General features: G+C 41.0%; 1 protein-coding gene across 1 annotated transcript in view; it reads right to left on the bottom strand.

Annotated features, from left to right (window-relative positions):
- Positions 1-21355, bottom strand: part of LOC139761947 (organic cation transporter protein-like) — a 145038-nt gene that overhangs the window by 51022 nt on the left and 72661 nt on the right. The window contains exons 3-5 of the mRNA XM_071686654.1: positions 17026-17119; positions 4273-4459; positions 2026-2129 (exon numbers count right to left, since the gene is read on the bottom strand). Of these exons, the coding sequence (XP_071542755.1) occupies positions 2026-2129; positions 4273-4459; positions 17026-17119 (385 nt within the window). The remainder of the gene's footprint in view (positions 1-2025; positions 2130-4272; positions 4460-17025; positions 17120-21355) is intronic.

Raw genomic sequence — 21355 nt, forward strand, 5'->3', positions numbered from 1 at the left:
GAATGTGAATCAATTGTGAGCGTCTTAATCTTCCTAATTTCTCCATAACAATGCAAAGTGGAAAATGTTGTTGTTCAACATATATATATATAATATATATATATATAATATATAATATTATATATATATAATATATATTATATATAAATATATATATATATATAAAATATATATATATATATATAATATATATACAATATATATATATAATATCACATGTATATATATATATATATATAAAATATATATATATATATAATATTTTTTTTTTTTTTTTTTTTTTTTTTTTTATACTTTGTCGCTGTCTCCCGCGTTTGCGAGGTAGCGCAAGGAAACAGACGAAAGAAATGGCCCAACCCCCCCCCCCCATACACATGTACAAACACACGTCCACACACGCAAATATTACATACCTACACAGCTTTCCATGGTTTACCCCAGACGCTTCACATGCCTTGATCAATCCACTGACAGCACGTCAACCCCTGTATACCACATGACTCCAATTCACTCTATTCCTTGCCCTCCTTTCACCCTCCTGCATGTTCAGGCCCCGATCACACAAAATCTTTTCACTCCATCTTTCCACCTCCAATTTGGTCTCCCACTTCTCCTCGTTCCCTCCACCTCTGACACATATATCCTCTTGGTCAATCTTTCCTCACTCATTCTCTCCATGTGACCAAACCATTTCAAACACCCTCTTCTGCTCTCTCAAGCACACTCTTTTTATTACCACACATCTCTCTCACCCTATTATTACTTACTCGATCAAACCACCTCACAACACATATTGTCCTCAAACATCTCATTTCCAGCACATCCACCCTCCTGCGCACAACTCTATCCATAGCCCACGCCTCGAAACCATAAACATTGTTGGAACCACTGTTCCTTCAAACATACCCATTTTTGCTTTCCGAGATAATGTTCTCGACTTCCACACATTCTTCAACGCTCCCAGAATTTTCGCTCCCTCTCCTACCCTATGATTCACTTCCGCTTCCATGGTTCCATCCGCTGCCAAATCCACTCCCAGATATCTAAAACACTTTACTTCCTCCAGTTTTTCTCCATTCAAACTTACCTCCCAATTGACTTGACCCTCAACCCTACTGTACCTAATAACCTTACTCTTATTCACATTTACTCTCGACTTTCTTCTTTCACATACTTTACCAAACTCAGTCACTAGCTTCTGCAGTTTCTCACATGTATCGGCCACCAGCGCTGTATCATCAGCGAACAACAACTGACTCACTTCCCAAGCTCTCTCATCCACAACAGACTGCACATGCACTTGCCCCTCTTTCCAAAACTCTTGCATTCACCTCCCTAACAACACCATCCATAAACAAATTAAACAACCATGGAGACATCCCATTCCCCTGCCGCAAACCTACATTCACTGAGAACCAATCACTTTCCTCTCTTCCTACACGTACACATGCCTTACAGTCTCGATAAAAACTTTTCACTGCTTCTAACAACTTGCCTCCCACACCATATATTCTTAATACCTTCCACAGAGCATCTCTATCAACTCTGTCATATGCCTTCTCCAGATCCATAAATGCTACATACAAATCCATTTGCTTTTCTAAGTATTTCTCACATACATTCTTCAAAGCAAACACCTGATCCACACATCCTCTACCACTTCTGAAACCACACTGCTCTTCCCCAATCTGATGCTCTGTACATGCCTTCACCCTCTCAATCAATATATATATATATATATATATATATATATATATATATATATATATATATATATATATATATATATATTTATATATATATCAACTTCATTGACCAACAGATGAATAATAGCTGGATTGACTCGATCGACTGCCGCAACCAGGATTCGAACCTATACGGTCGACCCCGGTCGGCTCGCGAATGCGTCACAGTCAACATCGCTAACCACGGCAGTCCTTTATTATTATCATTATTATAATTATTATTATTATTACTATTGTTATTATTATCATTATTATTATTATGATTATCAAAATAACTTACATGTCAGAGAGTTCACTCAGGATTAAGGCGCCCGTCAACATCCCGCCCATGGAGGTCGACTGAACCATTGACATGAGGTACTTGTCTCTGCACACCAGGTCCCACTGTGGACAGATGCAGCTCGTTACCTAAACAGTAAAGACTTGGCCCAGTCAGGGAGGGAGGAAAGGGTTTTACTTCTATGATAAACCTATGTCGTATATATTTTCCCTCTATATTTGCTTACTTTAGTGATGACCAGGTTCATTGGCCTGCCGCGAATTCTTGATTCTATGATCGGCTGATGACAGTCCTATGGGTGTTGTTCAAGGGCAGGAGCAGAGAGGGTGACAGAAACCTCATAATCCAAAATGGACTTCAGAATGAGACATAGAAAGGAAATATTTTAGTTGAACTGAGTTGAAGTCCAGACTTCCCTCTTTAACAGCATTATCCAAACTTGCATTAAAAGGTTCAGGAAACTTTTAGCAATAAGAACGTATTTATATGTAAGTTAGCCACCGTACATTTAAGCCTAAAGAGATCCTTTCAACCCCGGACTTCACGTTTCACATTCATAGGGAACTCACCAGAACTTGCAGATAGGATTTCAAATTTTGAGGCTGGAAATATTCCTGTGCATAGTTTAATACCAAGATTAAAAAGATGTGTTACAAATAAATTAGTCTTTCTGTCACTCTTGTTACAGACGACTTGTAAAGACATATATACCCGAAGGTCACGTACGTGTCAAAGCGAAGGTGACTGTAGACACAGAAATTCATATTGCTATAAAGGCGTGTACTTACGCAGAGAGGCGTGAAGCTACCTAGAAAGGCGTGTAACAATCAATCCAGAGAGCCTATGGCTCAACGAGATCCTCCATTACCTCACAATACCTGAGGGGCAAGGGAAAACCATAGGCGGGTCTGAGATGCAAAGCTCTTAACCAGTCATAGCCGAGTGGATGATGATCTAACTAGACTGTCATTTAGGTCCGGATCCCGCGCGCCCAGGTGTTTTTTCTCCCATTCATTTCATGTCAAGCTGGGAGCTGTGTAACTACCCAGAGGAGTGTATCTACCCAGAGAAGTGTATAGCTGCTGAGAAAGCCAAGTAGCTTCTGAAAGAGGAGTGTAACTACCCAGAGAGGAGTGTGGCTACCCATAGAGGGGTGTGGCTACCCAGAGAGGGGTGTGGCTACCCAGAGAAGGGTGTAGCTCTCCAGAGAAGCGAGTAGGTACGAAGAGAGGTATGCAGTGATGCATAGAAAAGTATAGCTAGCTAGAGAGACGTATGGATACGTAAAAAGGCGTGTAGTTACCAACAGAGGCATGCAGAGACTCAAAGAGGCTTATGGCTACACAGAGAGGCGTGTTGCTACCAAGATAGGCGTGGAGGTGAATAAAGAGGCTTGTAGCTACCCAGAGAGGCGTGGAGGTGAATGAAGAGGCGTGTAGCTATTAATAGAACGAGATAGCTAAAGAAAGAATCGTGTAGTTACCCAAGGAGGCGTGTTGCTACAAAAAGAGGCGCGTAGCTACCCATAAAGGCATGTAGCTACACAGAGAGGCGTGTCGCTACATAGAAAGGCATGTAGCTATAGAGAGAGGCTTGTAGCTACACAGAGAGGCTTGTAGCTACATAGAAAGGCATGTAGCTATAGAGAGAGGCTTGTAGCTACACAGCGAGGCTTGTATCTACATAGAAAGGCACGTAGCTCTAAAGAAAGGCGTGTACTTACACAGAGGCGTGTGGCTACGTAAAAAAGGCATGTATCTACAGAGAGAAGCATTTAGTGGCATAGAAAGGCATGTGCTACAGAGAGAGGTTTGTAGCTACACAGAGAGGCTTGCATCTACAAAGAAAGGCATGTAGTAACATAGAAAGGCATGTAGCTACATAGAAATGCGCATAGCTAGAGAGAGAGAGAGAGGCTTGTAGCTACATAAAAAGGCATATAGCTATAGAGTGAGGCTTGTATTTACACAAAGAGGCATGTATCTACCGAGAAAGGCATGTAGCTACAAAGAGAGGCGTTTAGTTACACAGAGAAGCGTGTAGCTACACAGGAAGGCATTTAGACACAGAGAGGCATTTACAGCTACACAGAGAGGCTTGTAGCTACAGAGAGAGGCGTGCAGCTACCTAGAGAGGCGTGTAGCTACCTAGAGAGGCGTGTTGCTAAACAAGTGGCGTGTATCTATCGAAAGGCGTGTAGCTACACGAAGGAGGAGTATGCCACAGAGGCAGGTAAAATGTACCTACCTCTTCTACGACGGTGCTCTTGTAGACGGAGTGATCGTAGAACCAGTGGTCGCATTCTTTAGTCAAGTTGGTGGACAGGTCAGGTAGGGTGTTGCCGTCTAGCGCCCCGCTGGCCACCAGTGTCGACCAGTCTCTGTCGTAGTAGCTGCAGGAGGAGTACTTCCCCCCGCCAGCTCCATCGTCTACCCTGGCGACACGGCAGAGGGTTACCTGCAGGGTCCTAGTGCTGGGCTGAGGTAAACTCCACCATTAACTATGAGGCTACTCGTCTGTACAGCTCGAAAGTGCAGCGTTATTCGTGCGTCTTGAGAGCATGACTTTAATGATGTATTTATCTACGGGTTATGAAAGACTTTTCAATGAAGATCTTTGTTGTGTGTAACGCGATTCGAGAACTTAGCTGAATTTTTGAGCGTGATCGAACAGTGGTGGATACGGCACTAGAGGTAGATTTTCAAAGGTATGTCAATGTGTAAAATCATAAACAAACAGAATTATGACAATGCACATGAGATGAACATATGTGGTCACATTGGTGTGGTGTTATGTTCATGTTAAGATGTTCATGTAGGAGTACAGTTATGATCATGCAACATGTTCATGTAGGTGTACAGTTATGATCATGTAACATGTTCATGTAGGTGTGCAGTTATGATCATGTTACATGTTCATGTAGGTGTACAGTTATGATCATGTTACATGTTCATGTAGGTGTACAGTTATGATCATGTTACATGTTCATGTAGGTGTACAGTTATGATCATGTAACATGTTCATGTAGGTGTACAGTTATGGTCATGATGGTGTAGGGTTGTGGTCTTATTGGTGTACAGAGATGGTCACCTTGGATTATAGTAATGGTCATGTTAGTATGCACATAGGCATGATGGCATACCGTCATGGCCATGTTGGTGTAAGGCTATGGTTATAGAGACCTACAGATATGGTAAATGTATATACATATATATATATATATATATATATATATATATATATATATATATATATATATATATATATATATATACATGTATATATATATATATATATATATATATATATATATATATATATATATATATATATATATATATATATATATATATATATATATATATATATATATATATACATATATATATATATATATATATATATATATATATATATATATTTTTTTTTTTATACTTTGTCGCTGTCTCCCGCGTTTGCGAGGTAGCGCAAGGAAACAGACGAAAGAAATGGCCCAACCCACCCCCATACACATGTATATACATACGTCCACACACGCAAATATACATACCTGCACAGCTTTCCATGGTTTACCCCGGACGCTTCACATGCCTTGATTCAATCCACTGACAGCACGTCAACCCCGGTATACCACGTCGATCCAATTCACTCTATTCCTTGCCCTCCTTTCACCCTCCTGCATGTTCAGGCCCCGATCACACAAAATCTTTTTCACTCCATCTTTCCACCTCCAATTTGGTCTCCCTCTTCTCCTCGTTCCCTCCACCTCCGACACATATATCCTCTTGGTCAATCTTTCCTCACTCATCCTCTCCATGTGCCCAAACCACTTCAAAACACCCTCTTCTGCTCTCTCAACCACGGTCTTTTTATTTCCACACATCTCTCTTACCCTTACGTTACTCACTCTATCAAACCACCTCACACCACACATTGTCCTCAAACATCTCATTTCCAGCACATCCATCCTCCTGCGCACAACTCTATCCATAGCCCACGCCTCGCAACCATACAACATTGTTGGAACCACTATTCCTTCAAACATACCCATTTTTGCTTTCCGAGATAATGTTCTCGACTTCCACACATTCTTCAAGGCCCCCAGAATTTTCGCCCCCTCCCCCACCCTATGATCCACTTCCGCTTCCATGGTTCCATCCGCTGCCAGATCCACTCCCAGATATCTAAAACACTTCACTTCCTCCAGTTTTTCTCCATTCAAACTCACCTCCCAATTGACTTGACCCTCAACCCTACTGTACCTAATAACCTTGATCTTATTCACATTTACTCTTAACTTTCTTCTTCCACACACTTTACCAAACTCAGTCACCAGCTTCTGCAGTTTCTCACATGAATCAGCCACCAGCGCTGTATCATCAGCGAACAACAACTGACTCACTTCCCAAGCTCTCTCATCCCCAACAGACTTCATACTTGCCCCTCTTTCCAAAACTCTTGCATTTACCTCCCTAACAACCCCATCCATAAACAAATTAAACAACCATGGAGACATCACACACCCCTGCCGCAAACCTACATTCACTGAGAACCAATCACTTTCCTCTCCTCCTACACGTACACATGCCTTACATCCTCGATAAAAACTTTTCACTGCTTCTAACAACTTTCCTCCCACACCATATATTCTTAATACCTTCCACAGAGCATCTCTATCAACTCTATCATATGCCTTCTCCAGATCCATAAATGCTACATACAAATCCATTTGCTTTTCTAAGTATTTCTCACATACATTCTTCAAAGCAAACACCTGATCCACACATCCTCTACCACTTCTGAAACCACACTGCTCTTCCCCAATCTGATGCTCTGTACATGCCTTCACCCTCTCAATCAATACCCTCCCATATAATTTACCAGGAATACTCAACAAACTTATACCTCTGTAATTTGAGCACTCACTCTTATCCCCTTTGCCTTTGTACAATGGCACTATGCACGCATTCCGCCAATCCTCAGGCACCTCACCATGAGTCATACATACATTAAATAACCTTACCAACCAGTCAACAATACAGTCACCCCCTTTTTTAATAAATTCCACTGCAATACCATCCAAACCTGCTGCCTTGCCGGCTTTCATCTTCCGCAAAGCTTTTACTACCTCTTCTTTGTTTACCAAATCATTTTCCCTAACCCTCTCACTTTGCACACCACCTCGACCAAAACACCCTATATCTGCCACTCTATCATCAAACACATTCAACAAACCTTCAAAATACTCATTCCATCTCCTTCTCACATCACCACTACTTGTTATCACCTCCCCATTTGCGCCCTTCACTGAAGTTCCCATTTGCTCCCTTGTCTTACGCACTTTATTTACCTCCTTCCAGAACATCTTTTTATTCTCCCTAAAATTTAATGATACTCTCTCACCCCAACTCTCATTTGCCCTTTTTTTCACCTCATGCACCTTTCTCTTGACCTCCTGTCTCTTTCTTTTATACATCTCCCACTCAATTGCATTTTTTCCCTGCAAAAATCGTCCAAATGCCTCTCTCTTCTCTTTCACTAATACTCTTACTTCTTCATCCCACCACTCACTACCCTTTCTAATCAACCCACCTCCCACTCTTCTCATGCCACAAGCATCTTTTGCGCAATCCATCACTGATTCCCTAAATACATCCCATTCCTCCCCCACTCCCCTTACTTCCATTGTTCTCACCTTTTTCCATTCTGTACTCAGTCTCTCCTGGTACTTCCTCACACAGGTCTCCTTCCCTAGCTCACTTACTCTCACCACCCTCTTCACCCCAACATTCACTCTTCTTTTCTGAAAACCCATACAAATCTTCACCTTAGCCTCCACAAGATAATGATCAGACATCCCTCCAGTTTCACCTCTCAGCACATTAACATCCAAAAGTCTCTCTTTCGCACGCCTGTCAATTAACACGTAATCCAATAACGCTCTCTGGCCATCTCTCCTACTTACATAAGTATACTTATGTATATCTCGCTTTTTAAACCAGGTATTCCCAATCATCAGTCCTTTTTCAGCACATAAATCTACAAGCTCTTCACCATTTCCATTTACAACACTGAACACCCCATGTATACCAATTATTCCCTCAACTGCCACATTACTCACCTTTGCATTCAAATCACCCATCACTATAACCCGGTCTCGTGCATCAAAACCACTAACACACTCATTCAGCTGCTCCCAAAACACTTGCCTCTCATGATCTTTCTTCTCATGCCCAGGTGCATATGCACCAATAATCACCCACCTCTGTCCATCAACTTTCAGTTTTACCCATATCAATCGAGAATTTACTTTCTTACATTCTATCACATACTCCCACAACTCCTGTTTCAGGAGTATTGCTACTCCTTCCCTTGCTCTTGTCCTCTCACTAACCCCTGACTTTACTCCCAAGACATTCCCAAACCACTCTTCCCCTTTACCCTTGAGCTTCGTTTCACTCAGAGCCAAAACATCCAGGTTCCTTTCCTCAAACATACTACCTATCTCTCCTTTTTTCTCATCTTGGTTACATCCACACACATTTAGGCACCCCACTCTGAGCCTTCGAGGAGGATGAGCACTCCCCGCGTGACTCCTTCTTCTGTTTCCCATTTTAGAAAGTTAATACAAGGAGGGGAGGATTTCTGGCCCCCCGCTCCCGTCCCCTCTAGTCGCTTTCTACGACACGCGAGGAATACGTGGGAAGTATTCTTTCACCCCTATCCCCAGGGATAATATACATATATATATACATATACACATACACACACATACACATACATACGCACATATACACACACACACACATACATATATATACATATGAAAAAATGTAAGAAACAATTTAGATAACTGAAACTTCTAGCTTGAAATGAATGAAAAAAATGAATGTCACATAATGGTTCAACCTCTGGCTATGGAAAAAAAGGAAATGTATAATTCATTTACACAAACGTCAATAGCAGTTCTCATCAATTTAACCACTGTATCAATAAGCTTCAATGTCTAAGCTACATTTTTCTCCAATTTCACTATTTTCCTTCACATTTTCAATTGTGTCTGAAGGTTCTACTTCAAGAGTGATTGTTTTTCCAGTAAGGGTCTTCACATCTTGGTTACATCCACACACATTTAGGCACCCCACTCTGAGCCTTCGAGGAGGATGCTTCTATTATCAACTAAGTTCTGTCGAGTCGGCAGTGGTCACGTGTGTTTCTTGCTGCTGCTGCTGCTGCTGCTGCTGCTCCATATCATGCACTTGGAGGATGTTAGATTCTAAGGACGACGAAAATCCTCTTTCAAAACATCTTGATTAGGTAAAGCGCAGCAACCACTCGTTGTTCCCTGGGTTTTCATTCAGAACTCCATCTCAGGGATCATCAGCGAACTCGTCCAGTTTCGTAATTCTGCACACGCCATCAAAGCAACTCTGATGGTCCCTTGCTGTCATCCTCTTGGGAAAGAAGAGAGGCACTCCATAGCTGTTGGCCTAAAGAAGAGAAGCACTCCATAGCTGTTGGCCTATCTTTGCTCTGTCGATTTCAACCAACTCCTGATGCTTCATTGTAAGTTTAAATGTACTAGCAAAAAAGAAAATCCTCATTGGCTTGCTCTTGCCCTATGCGAAATCAGTCCAGCTATTTCATCCATGAAAAGCCGGTAGACCATACACGTCCACTGTGAAGACATTTCGATTGGCTATAGAAATATAGGGGAAGTTCTCATTGGTTGGAGGGTCCCAGAGTCTCGGCGTAGTTACACTCGTAAAATGCTGGGTGGACAGAAACTCCGAGCCAGCCTCAAGCATCACTCCTCGCCCTTGCGGCATCTATTATTGATGAAATTTAATCATCTATACATGTACTCCTCTTCCTGCACCATAATTTGTTTGGTTTGTCAGTCGAGATATAAGAACTTGACCTTCCTGTATGACACCAAATAAGAACATTCCAAAATGGAATGTGAATCAATTGTGAGCGTCTTAATCTTCCTAATTTCTCCATAACAATGCAAAGTGGAAATGTTGTTGTTCAACATATATATATATATATATATATATATATATATATATATATATATATATATATATATATATATATATATATATATATATATATATATATATATATATATATATATATATATACATATATATATATATATATACACATGTATATATATATATATATATATATATATATATATATATATATATATTTTTTTTTTTTTTTTTTTTTTTTTTTTTTATACTTTGTCGCTGTCTCCCGCGTTTGCGAGGTAGCGCAAGGAAACAGACGAAAGAAATGGCCCAACCCCCCCCCCCATACACATGTACATACACACGTCCACACACGCAAATATACATACCTACACAGCTTTCCATGGTTTACCCCAGACGCTTCACATGCCTTGATTCAATCCACTGACAGCACGTCAACCCCTGTATACCACATGACTCCAATTCACTCTATTCCTTGCCCTCCTTTCACCCTCCTGCATGTTCAGGCCCCGATCACACAAAATCTTTTTCACTCCATCTTTCCACCTCCAATTTGGTCTCCCTCTTCTCCTCGTTCCCTCCACCTCCGACACATATATCCTCTTGGTCAATCTCTCCTCACTCATTCTCTCCATGTGCCCAAACCATTTCAAAACACCCTCTTCTGCTCTCTCAACCACGCTCTTTTTATTTCCACACATCTCTCTTACCCTTACGTTACTTACTCGGTCAAACCACCTCACACCACACATTGTCCTCAAACATCTCATTTCCAGCACATCCATCCTCCTGCGCACATCTCTATCCATAGCCCACGCCTCGCAACCATACAACATTGTTGGAACCACTATTCCCTCAAACATACCCATTTTCGCTTTCCGAGATAATGTTCTCGACTTCCACACATTTTTCAAGGCTCCCAAAATTTTCGCCCCCTCCCCCACCCTATGATCCACTTCCGCTTCCATGGTTCCATCCGCTGACAGATCCACTCCCAGATATCTAAAACACTTCACTTCCTCCAGTTTTTCTCCATACAAACTCACCTCCCAATATATATATATATATATATATATATATATATATATATACATGTGTATATATATATATATATATATATGTATATATATATATATATATATATATATATATATATATATATATATATATATATATATATATATATATATATATATATTATTTTGCTTTGTCCCTGTCTCCCGCGTTTGCGAGGTAGCGCAAGGAAACAGACGAAAGAAATGGCGCACGAAACAGAGACTTTTGGATGTTAATGTGCTGAGAGGTGAAACTGGAGGGATGTCTGATCATTATCTTGTGGAGACGAAGGTGAAGATTTGTAGGGGTTTTCAGAAAAGAAGAAAGAATGTTGGGGTGAAGAGAGTGGTGAGATTAAGTGAGCTAGGGAAGGAGACTTGTGCGAGGAAGTACTAGGAGAGACTGAGTACAGAATGGAAAAAGGTGAGAACAAAGGAGGTAAGGATTTAGGGAAGCAGTGATGGCTTGCGCAAAAGATGCTTGTGGCATGAGAAGCGTGGGAGGTGGGTTGATTAGAAAGGGTAGTGAGTAGTGGGATGAAGAAGTAAGATTATCAGTGAAAGAGAAGAGAGAGGCATTTAGACGATTTTTGCAGGGAAAAAATGCAATTGAGTGGGAGATGTATAAAAGAAAGAGGCAGGAGGTCAAGAGAAAGGTGCAAGAGGTGGAAAAGAGGGCAAATGAGAGTTGGGGTGAGAGAGTATCATTAAATTTTAGGGAGAATAAAAAGATGTTCTGGAAGGAGGTAAATAAAGTGCGTAAGACAAGGGAGCAAATGGGAACTTCAGTGAAGGGGGCTAATGGGGAGGTGATAACAAGTAGTGGTGATGTGAGAAGGAGATGGAGTGAGTATTTTGAAGGTCTGTTGAATGTGTTTGATGATAGAGTGACAGATATAGGATGTTTTGGTCGAGGTGGTGTGCAAAGTGAGTAGGTTAGGGAAAATGATTTGGTAAACAGAGAAGAGGTAGTAAAAGCTTCGCGGAAGATGAAAGCCGGCAAGGCAGCAGGTTTGGATGATATTGCAGTGGAATTCATTAAAAAAGGGGGTGACTGTATTGTTGACTGGTTGGTAAGGTTATTTAATATATGTATGATTCATGGTGAGGTGCCTGAGGATTGGCGGAATGCTTGCATAGTGCCATTGTACAAAGGCAAAGGGAATAAGAGTAAGTGCTCAAATTACAGAGGTATAAGTTTGTTGAGTATTCCTGGTAAATTATATGAGAGGGTGTTGATTGAGAGGGTGAAGGCTTGTACAGAGCATCAGATTGGGGAAGAGCAGTGTGGTTTCAGAAGTGGTAGAGGGTGTGTGGATCAGGTGTTTGCTTTCAAGAATGTATTTGAGAAATACTTAAAAAAGCAAATAGATTTGTGTGTGGCATTTATGGATCTGGAGAAGGCATATGATAGAGTTGATAGAGATGCTCTGTGGAAGGTATTAAGAATATATGGTGTAGGAGGCAAGTTGTTAAAGCAGTGAAAAGTTTTTATCGAGGATGTAAGGCATGCGCACGTGTAGGAAGAGAGGAAAGTGATTGGTTCTCAGTGAATGTAGTTTTGCGGCAGGGGTGTGTGATGTCTCCATGGTTGTTTAATTTGTTTATGGATGGGGTTGTTAGGGAGGTGAATGCAAGAGTTTTGGAATGAGGGGTAAGTATGAAGTCTGTTGTGGATGAGAGAGCTTGGGAAGTGAGTCAATTGTTGTTCGCTAATGATACAGCGCTTGTGGCTGATTTATGTGAGAAACTGCAGAAGCCGGTGACAGAGTTTGGTAAAGTGTGTGAAAGAAGAAAGTTAAGAGTAAATGTGAATAAGAGCAACGTTATTAGGTACAGTAGGATTGAGGGTCAAGTCAATTGGGAGGTAAGTTTGCATGGAGAAAAACTGGAGGAAGTAAAGTGTTTTAGATATCTGGGAGTGGATCTGGCAGCGGATGGAACCATGGAAGCGGAAGTGAGTCATAGGGTGGGCGAGGGGCGAAAGTTCTGGGAGCCTTGAAGAATGTTTGGAAGTCGGGAATATTATCTCAGAAAGCAAAAATATGTATGTTTGAAGGAATAGTGGTTCCAACAATGTTGTATGGTTGCGAGGCGTGGGCTATGGATAGAGTTGTGCGCAGGAGGGTGGATGTACTTGAAATGAGATGTTTGAGGACAATATGTGGTGTGAAGTGGTTTGATCGAGTAAGTAATGTAAGGGTAAGAGAGATGTGTGGAAATAAAAAGTGTGGTGGAGAGAGCAGAAGAGGGTGTTTTGAAATGGTTTGGTCACATGGAGAGAATGAGTGAGGGAAGATTGACCAAGAGGATATATGTGTCAGAGGTGAAGGGAGCGAGATGTTAGCGCAAGGAAACAGACGAAAGAATGGCCCAACCCACCCACATACACATGTATACACATACACGTCCACACACGCAAATATACATACCTATACTTCTCAATGTATACATATATATACACACAGAGACATATACATATACACACATGTACATAATTCATACTGTCTGCGTTTATTCATTTCCATCGCCACCTCACCACACATGGAATAAGAACCCCCTCCCCTCTCATGTGTGCGAGGTAGCGCTAGGAAAAGACAACAAAGACCACATTCGTTCACACTCAGTCTCTAGCTGTCATGTAATAATGCACCGAAACCACAGCTCCCTTTCCACATCCAGGCCCCACACAACTTTACATGGTTTACACCAGACGCTTCAGATGCCCGTGGTTCAATCCATTGACAGCAGGTCGACCCCGGTTCCAATTCACTCTGTCCCTTGCACGCCTTTCATCCTCCTGCATGTTTAGGCTCCGATCACTCAAAATCTTTTTCACTCAATCTTTCCACCTCCACTTTGGTCTGCCACTTCTCCTCGTTCCCTCCACCTCTGACACATATATCCTCTTGGTCAATCTTTCCTCACTCATTCTCTCCATGTGACCAACCATTTCAAAACACCCTCTTCTGCTCTCTCAACCACACTCTTTTTATTTCCACACATCTCTCTTACCCTTACATTACTTACTCGATCAAACCACCTCACACCACATATTCTCCTTAAATATCTCATTTCTAGCACATCCACCCTCCTGCGCACAACTCTATCCATAGCCCACGCCTCGCAACCATACAACATTGTTGGAACCACTATTCCTTCAACCATACCCATTTTTGCTTTCCGAGATAATGCTCTCGACTTCCAAACATTCTTCAAGGCTCCCAGAATTTTCGCCCCCTCCCCCACCCTATGATTCACTTCCGCTTCCATGGTTCCATCCGCTGCCAAATCCACTCCTGGATATCTAAAACACTTCACTTCCTCCAGTTTTTCTCCATTCATACTTACCTCCCAATTGACTTGACCCTCAATCCTACTGTACCTGATAATCTTACTCTAATTCACATTTACTCTCAACTTTCTTCTTTCACACACTTTACCAAACTCTGTCACCAGCTTCTGTAGTTTCTCACATAAATCAGCCACAAGCGCTGTATCATTAGCGAACAACAACTGACTCACTTCCCAAGCTCTCTCATCCACAAAAGACTTCATACTTGCCCCTCTTTTCAAAACTCTTGCATTCACCTCCCTAACAACCCCATCCATAAACAAATTAAATAACCATGGAGACATCACACACCCCTGCCGCAAAACTACATTCACTGAGAACCATTCACTTTCCTCTCTTCCTACACGTACGCATGCCTTACATCCTCGATAAAAACTTTTCACTGCTTTAACAACTTGCCTCCTACACCATATATTCTTAATACCTTCCACAGAGCATCTCTATCAACTCTATCATATGCCTTCTCCAGATCCACAAAAGCTACATACAAATCCATTCGCTTTTCTAAGTATTTTTCACATACATACCACTTCTGAAACCACACTGCTCTTCCCCAATCTGATGCTCTGTACATGCCTTCACCCTCTCAATCAATACCCTCCCATATAATTTACCAGGAATACTGAACAAACTTATACCTCTGTAATTTGAGCACTCACTCTTATACCCTTTGCCTTTGTACAATGGTACTATGCAAGTATTCTGCCAATCCTCAGGCACCTCACAATGAATCATACATACATTAGATAATCTTACCAACCAGTCAACAATACAGTCACCCCTTTTTTAGTAAATTCTACTGCAATACCATCCAAACCCGCTGCCTTGCCGGCTTTCATCTTCCGCAAAGCTTTTACTACCTCTTCTCTGTTTACCAAATCATTTTCCCTAACCCTCTCACTTTGCACACCACCTCGACCAAAACACCCTATATCTGTCACTCTATCATCAAACACATTCAACAGACCTTCAAAATACTCACTCCATCTCCTTCTCACATCACCACTACTTGTTATCACCTCCCCATTAGCCCCCTTCACTGAAGTTCCCATTTGCTCCCTTGTCTTACGCACTTTATTTACCTCCTTCCAAAACATCTTTTTATTCTCCCTAAAATTTAATGATACTCTCTCACCCCAACTCTCATTTGCCGTCTTTTTCACCTCTTGCCTCTCATGATCCTTCTTCTCATGCCCAGGTGCATATACACCAATAATCACCCATCTCTCTCCATCAACTTTCAGTTTTACCCGTATCAATCTAGAGTTTACTTTCTTACACTCAATTACATACTCCCACCACTCCTTTTTCAGGAGTAGTGCTAATCCTTTCCTTGCTCTTGTCCTCTCACTAACCCCTGACTTTACACCCAAGACCTTCCCAAACCACTCTTCCCCTTTACCCTTGAGCTTAGTTTCACTCAGAGCGAAAACATCCAGATTTCTTTGCTCAAACATGCTATCTATCTCTCATTTTTTCTCATCTTGGTTACATCCACACACATTTAAACACCCCAATCTGAGCCTTCGAGTAGGATGAGCACTCCCCGCGTGACTCCTTCTGTTTCCCCTTTTAGAAAGTTAAAATACAAGGAGGGGAGGGTTTGCAGCTCTCCGCTCCCGTCCCCTTTAGTCGTCTTCTACGACACGTGAGGAATGCTTGGGACGTATTCTTTCTCCCCTATCCCCAAGGATATGTATATATATATATATATATATATATATATATATATATATATATATATATATATATATATATATATATATATATCCTCGTCACTGCACATCTCGAAACGCCTTCGCTCTTTTAACACCTTTTACTTCATGAGTCTTTCCTCGTATTTACTATTCCCTTTGTGCTTAGGTTTAAGTTACCCATGATCCACAACGCCATGGTTCCTGGCTACTGAACTCCAAATCTTAATCTACGTTAACATGAAAGTTATTATTTGTGTAGTTTCCAAGATTATATCTCATTTTGTCTTTTAGTGTTGTCATTAAAAGACATGATTACTTATTCCAACTGTTGTATCGTATATAATTCATGGAACTAGATATGAAGATAAGGTCTAGTAATGATGGCGTTTCATGCCCTCTCATCCTGGTGTGGTCAGTGATATGTTGGCACTGTTGGAGTGTAGGACATTCTTCTGTATGAACCCTAAAGTCTTGTGCCTCCTGATTCCCCTTTCACCATAAGGACCCAACTTTCCCCGTTTTCGCTTCATAATTGAAACCCGTTATAATCAGCACTTTAACATCTCAGGAAAGTGAGTGTTTTATGGCTTAATGTAAAGTCCTGATTGTTCCTTCATTGTTCTCTGGATTGTTGCAATTGTGTGGAGGAGTATATATCATTAACACCACTGTACGTATGTGGGCGCACAGGTATGTTGGTGTATGGGTGTGTGCCTGCAGGTGTACAGGTGTGGGTGTTTATGTGTACAGGTGTTGGTGTATACATATATGGGCGTTCAGGTGTACTGGTATGGGTATGCTGATGTACAGGCGTGGTCATGCAGGTGTACAGGTGTGGGTGTTTAGGTATAAAGGTGCACTTGTACAGGTGTGCAGCAGGTGGGTGTACTCACCAGGGGATGGAGATGTTGCGAAGGTCTTCGGTAGTGTTAAGTTCCTGGAGGCCGGGAACTCTGCACCAGTGCTCGGGGGTCGCCGCCAGAAACACTGCAACACAAGGCAATACAAGTGGACCACTGAAACATGAGGCAGAACTCTTGTGGGTCACTGCAACATGAGACAAAACTCCAGTGGGTCAGTGTGACGTGAGACTGAACTTCTGTGGATCACTGCAACATGAGGCAAATCTCTTGTTAGTCACTGCAACATGAGGAAGGACTCTTGTGGGTCACTGCAACATGAGGGAGACCTCTTGCAAGGGTCATTGCAACATATGGCTGAACTGTCGTGTTTCACTGCACCATACGACACCTGCTTGGTAGAAGACTGCAATATTACTCTGTAATACTATAGATTCATTGTAACACAATAGACTGGCTTGAGACATCACTACATCACAGTAACACTTGCTCAAAGGACCACGACAGCCGGTGAAATACTTACTTCGTGGAGGACAGCAACCCACCATACCCCCTCAGGAAGACTAAAACTGCAACACACGACATCACTTGTTTGCTGGAACCCTGTAACGAACACCAAGACCTTCTTAGTGAAAAGACTGGTACACTCAACACTGGCCTAGTGGAGCACTACACCAGCGAGCCTTGGTTCATGAATCGACACTGCAGCCGATGGTTGCACTTGCTCATCGAGCAACTCGTGTAATTACTTGTGCTGTTTGACTATGTCTGACTATTACAATTAACCTTGATTACTAAAACCCATGGGATACGATCGTCACTCATGTGATTACTGTTTGTGATTACTACTGGTGTGTTGCGAGGAGTGAGTTTTACAGTCGTCTTACCTTATTGATCATGTGGAAAATTGTGATCCTTTCCAATATATATATATATATATATATATATATATATATATATATATATATATATATATATATATATATATATATATATATATATATATATATGGGAAAGCAAAAGTGGGTATGTTTGAAGGAATAGTGATTCCGACAATGTTATATGGTTGTGATGCGTGGGCTATAGATAGGATTGTGCGGAGGAGGGTGGATATGTTATGGACAATATGTGGTGTGAGGTGGTTTGATCGAGTAGTAATGAAAGGGTAAGAGAGATGTGTGGTAATAAAAAGAGTGTGCTTGAGAGAGCAGAAGAGGGTGTCTTGAAATGGTTTGGTCACATGGAGAGAATGAGGGAGGAAAGATTGACAAAGAGGATATATGTGTCAGAGGCGGAGGGAACAAGAAGTGGGAGACCAAATTGGAGGTGGAAAGATGGAGTGAAAAGGATTTTGAGTGATCGGGGCATGAACATGCAGGAGGGTGAAAGGCGTGCAAGGAATAGAGTGAATTGGAACGATGTGGTGTACCGGGGTCGACGTGCTGTCAATGGATTGAACCAGGGAATGTGAAGCGTCTGGGGTAAATCATGAAAAGTTCTGTGAGGCCTGGATGTGGAAAGGGAGCAGTGGTTTCTGTGCATTATACATGACAGCTAGAGACTGAATGTGAACGAATGTGGCCTTTGTTGTCTTTTCCTAGTGCTACCTTGCGCACATGCGGGGGGGAGGGGGCTGACATTTCATGTGTGGCGGGGTGGCGACGAGAATGAATGAGGGCAGACAGTACGAATTATGTACATGCGTATATATGTATATGTCTGTGTGTGTATACATATGTATACGTTGAGATGTATAAGTGTATATGGGTGGGTTGGGCCATTCTTTCGTCTGTTTCCTTGCGCTACCTCACTAACGCGGGAGACAGCGACAAAGTATAATAAAAGAAAAGAAATAATGATATATATTCCTATGAGTCCATGGGGAAAATGAAACACGATAAGTTCCCAAGTGCACGTTCGTGTAATAATCACATTATCAGGCGAGACACAAGAGAGAAATATAGCAGTCAGTTGATATATATCGAAGAGATGAAGCTAGGACGCCATTTGGTAAACATGCGATTGTTCAAGATAGACAACGAGCGTTTCATAAACTTATCACTTTACAAATTTCATCAACAATAAAGTTAATCGATTTGTATAGACCATCACTAATATCAAGATTATAATTCTTTGTGTATCTAATGATAGAAGATTCAATTATATTTCTCGTGGTAATAGTTAGAGTTGATAACTGAGATGGCATTACTCCAGTCAATACAATGATCATAGTTTTTAACGTGATTAAACAAGGCATTTGATTTTTGTCCCGTTCTCATACTTTATCTATGTTGCTTAAGTCTAACAGAAAGATCCTTATCAGTCTGCCCAATATAAAACTTATTACAATTTCTACATGGCACTTTATAGATGCATCCAGGAGAATTTTCTGGTGAATTCCTGATTAAGATATTCTTTATAGTATTATTGTTGCTGAAGGCATTTAAGGATTTAAGGATTTAAGCAACATGGGAAGTAAAGTAGAATTATTATCACAGGGAGAACTAAAAGATTCTTGGTGTCAATGGGAGGTTTGGGCTCAACTCTATAAAATGATTTCTTTGCTAACTTAAGGGATTTATTAATGAAAGATCTAAGGTACTATAACTTAGATCCAATAGAATATATCTTCTCAAACTCATCATCAATAAACTCTGGACTGCAAATACGTAATGCCCTAAGGAACATAGATTGAAATGATGATAATTTAACTCTGTCATGTTGAGATGATTAATAATGAATATATGAGCATACATTGGTGGGTTTTCTGTATATGCTAAACTTAAACTTGTTTCCTTGTCTATGGATCATGCAATCTAAAAATGGTAACATGTCATTATTTTCATTTTCTACAGTAAATTTGATGGAAGGTACTAAATTGTTAAGTAATGGGAGAAATATTTGTAAATTTTCATTTGTTGGCCAAACACAAAGAACATCATCTACATACCTAAACCAAATTGCATTAGATGGTAAGATATCCTTTAGCTATTTTGTTTAAAAAAATTCCCTATAAAGATTACTTAGTACAGGTGAAAGAGGGTTACCCATTGCCATACCAAATTTTTGAGCATAATAATCTTCATTGAATTGAAATACAGTCTTTAAAACACAGTTTTATGAGTTAAATGAAAACAGACTTTGAAACAGGTAAATGAATATCATCCAAGACATCAAATAGATATTCTAAAAGGTCATCAACTGGAACTTTAGTGAAAAGTGAGGAAACATCAAAGCTAACTAGTTTGAAATCATGTTTTGGACAATCACATGTTTACCAAATGGCGTCCTAGCTTCGTCTCTTCGATGTATATCAACTTACTGTTATATTTCTCTATTGTGTCTCCCCTGATGATGTGATTATTACACGAAAGTGCACTTGGGAACTTTTCGTGTTTCATTTTCCCCGTGGACTCATAGGAATATCTTGATCACGCTCAAAATTGTGATCCTATCCAATATGTGTGTGTGTGTGTGTGTGTGTGTGTGTGTGTGTGTGTGTGTGTGTGTGTGTGTGTGTGTCATGTATATGTATGCATATATACACACCCCAGCTTAAGACGGATGCCCATTTATCGACCAGCCCCAAAAGCAGGATGAACACCTGGGTAGGGTGTGGACCGACTGCCGCGCCCATGTTTCAAACCTAGGAGGGCCCGGCCATCGGGAAAGCCCGTGCTAACTCATAGTCAGTAACGCTAACCAGTGCACCACGGAGGTCCACACTGGGTGCTTTTCTGGTTATGTATGTATGCATGTATATTTTGCCCATGTGTAGGTGTGAATATGTTGGTGTTTCTTGAGGGAGGAAGACATGTTTCTCTACGAAGTAGGCAACATCTAAAACCAGGTAGGGTTGTAGAGGCCATCCCAGCCCCGAGACGGCCCTTCCACTCAGGTAAGCGTACATATATCCATAGCTTCTCTCAAGTTCGTACTACAGGAGCTTGATGGACACACCTTCTATTTATAACACCTTCTTGCAATCTATTCAGATGAATCTCACATTCAGACTGGATGTATAAGCCATGTTTTACTTATAACTGCTATAACTTTCACAGTGATATTTTGTTAGCTTGTCTTTAAATTTCAGTAACATCAGCCTTTGTTTTCAGTTACTTGCTTGCTGTTCTCCAGACACTCAAAGATTTTTTCTTCTGTCTTTAAAGAGAATACACTTTTTTTCTGTTACTGATATATGCAATAACCTGGAGAAATATACGAGTTGTAACTTAAATGCATCGACATTTCTTACATTTGGTTACGTTATCTCTATCTTCAGTATTCTTTTTTACTTATATAAATCCAACTGTATGTGTTGAACGCTTCCTTACGATTCCAACTTAATGGTCGTTCAGTGGTT

This window comes from Panulirus ornatus, chromosome 42, assembly GCF_036320965.1.
Source record: "Panulirus ornatus isolate Po-2019 chromosome 42, ASM3632096v1, whole genome shotgun sequence".
NCBI lineage: Eukaryota > Metazoa > Arthropoda > Malacostraca > Decapoda > Palinuridae > Panulirus > Panulirus ornatus.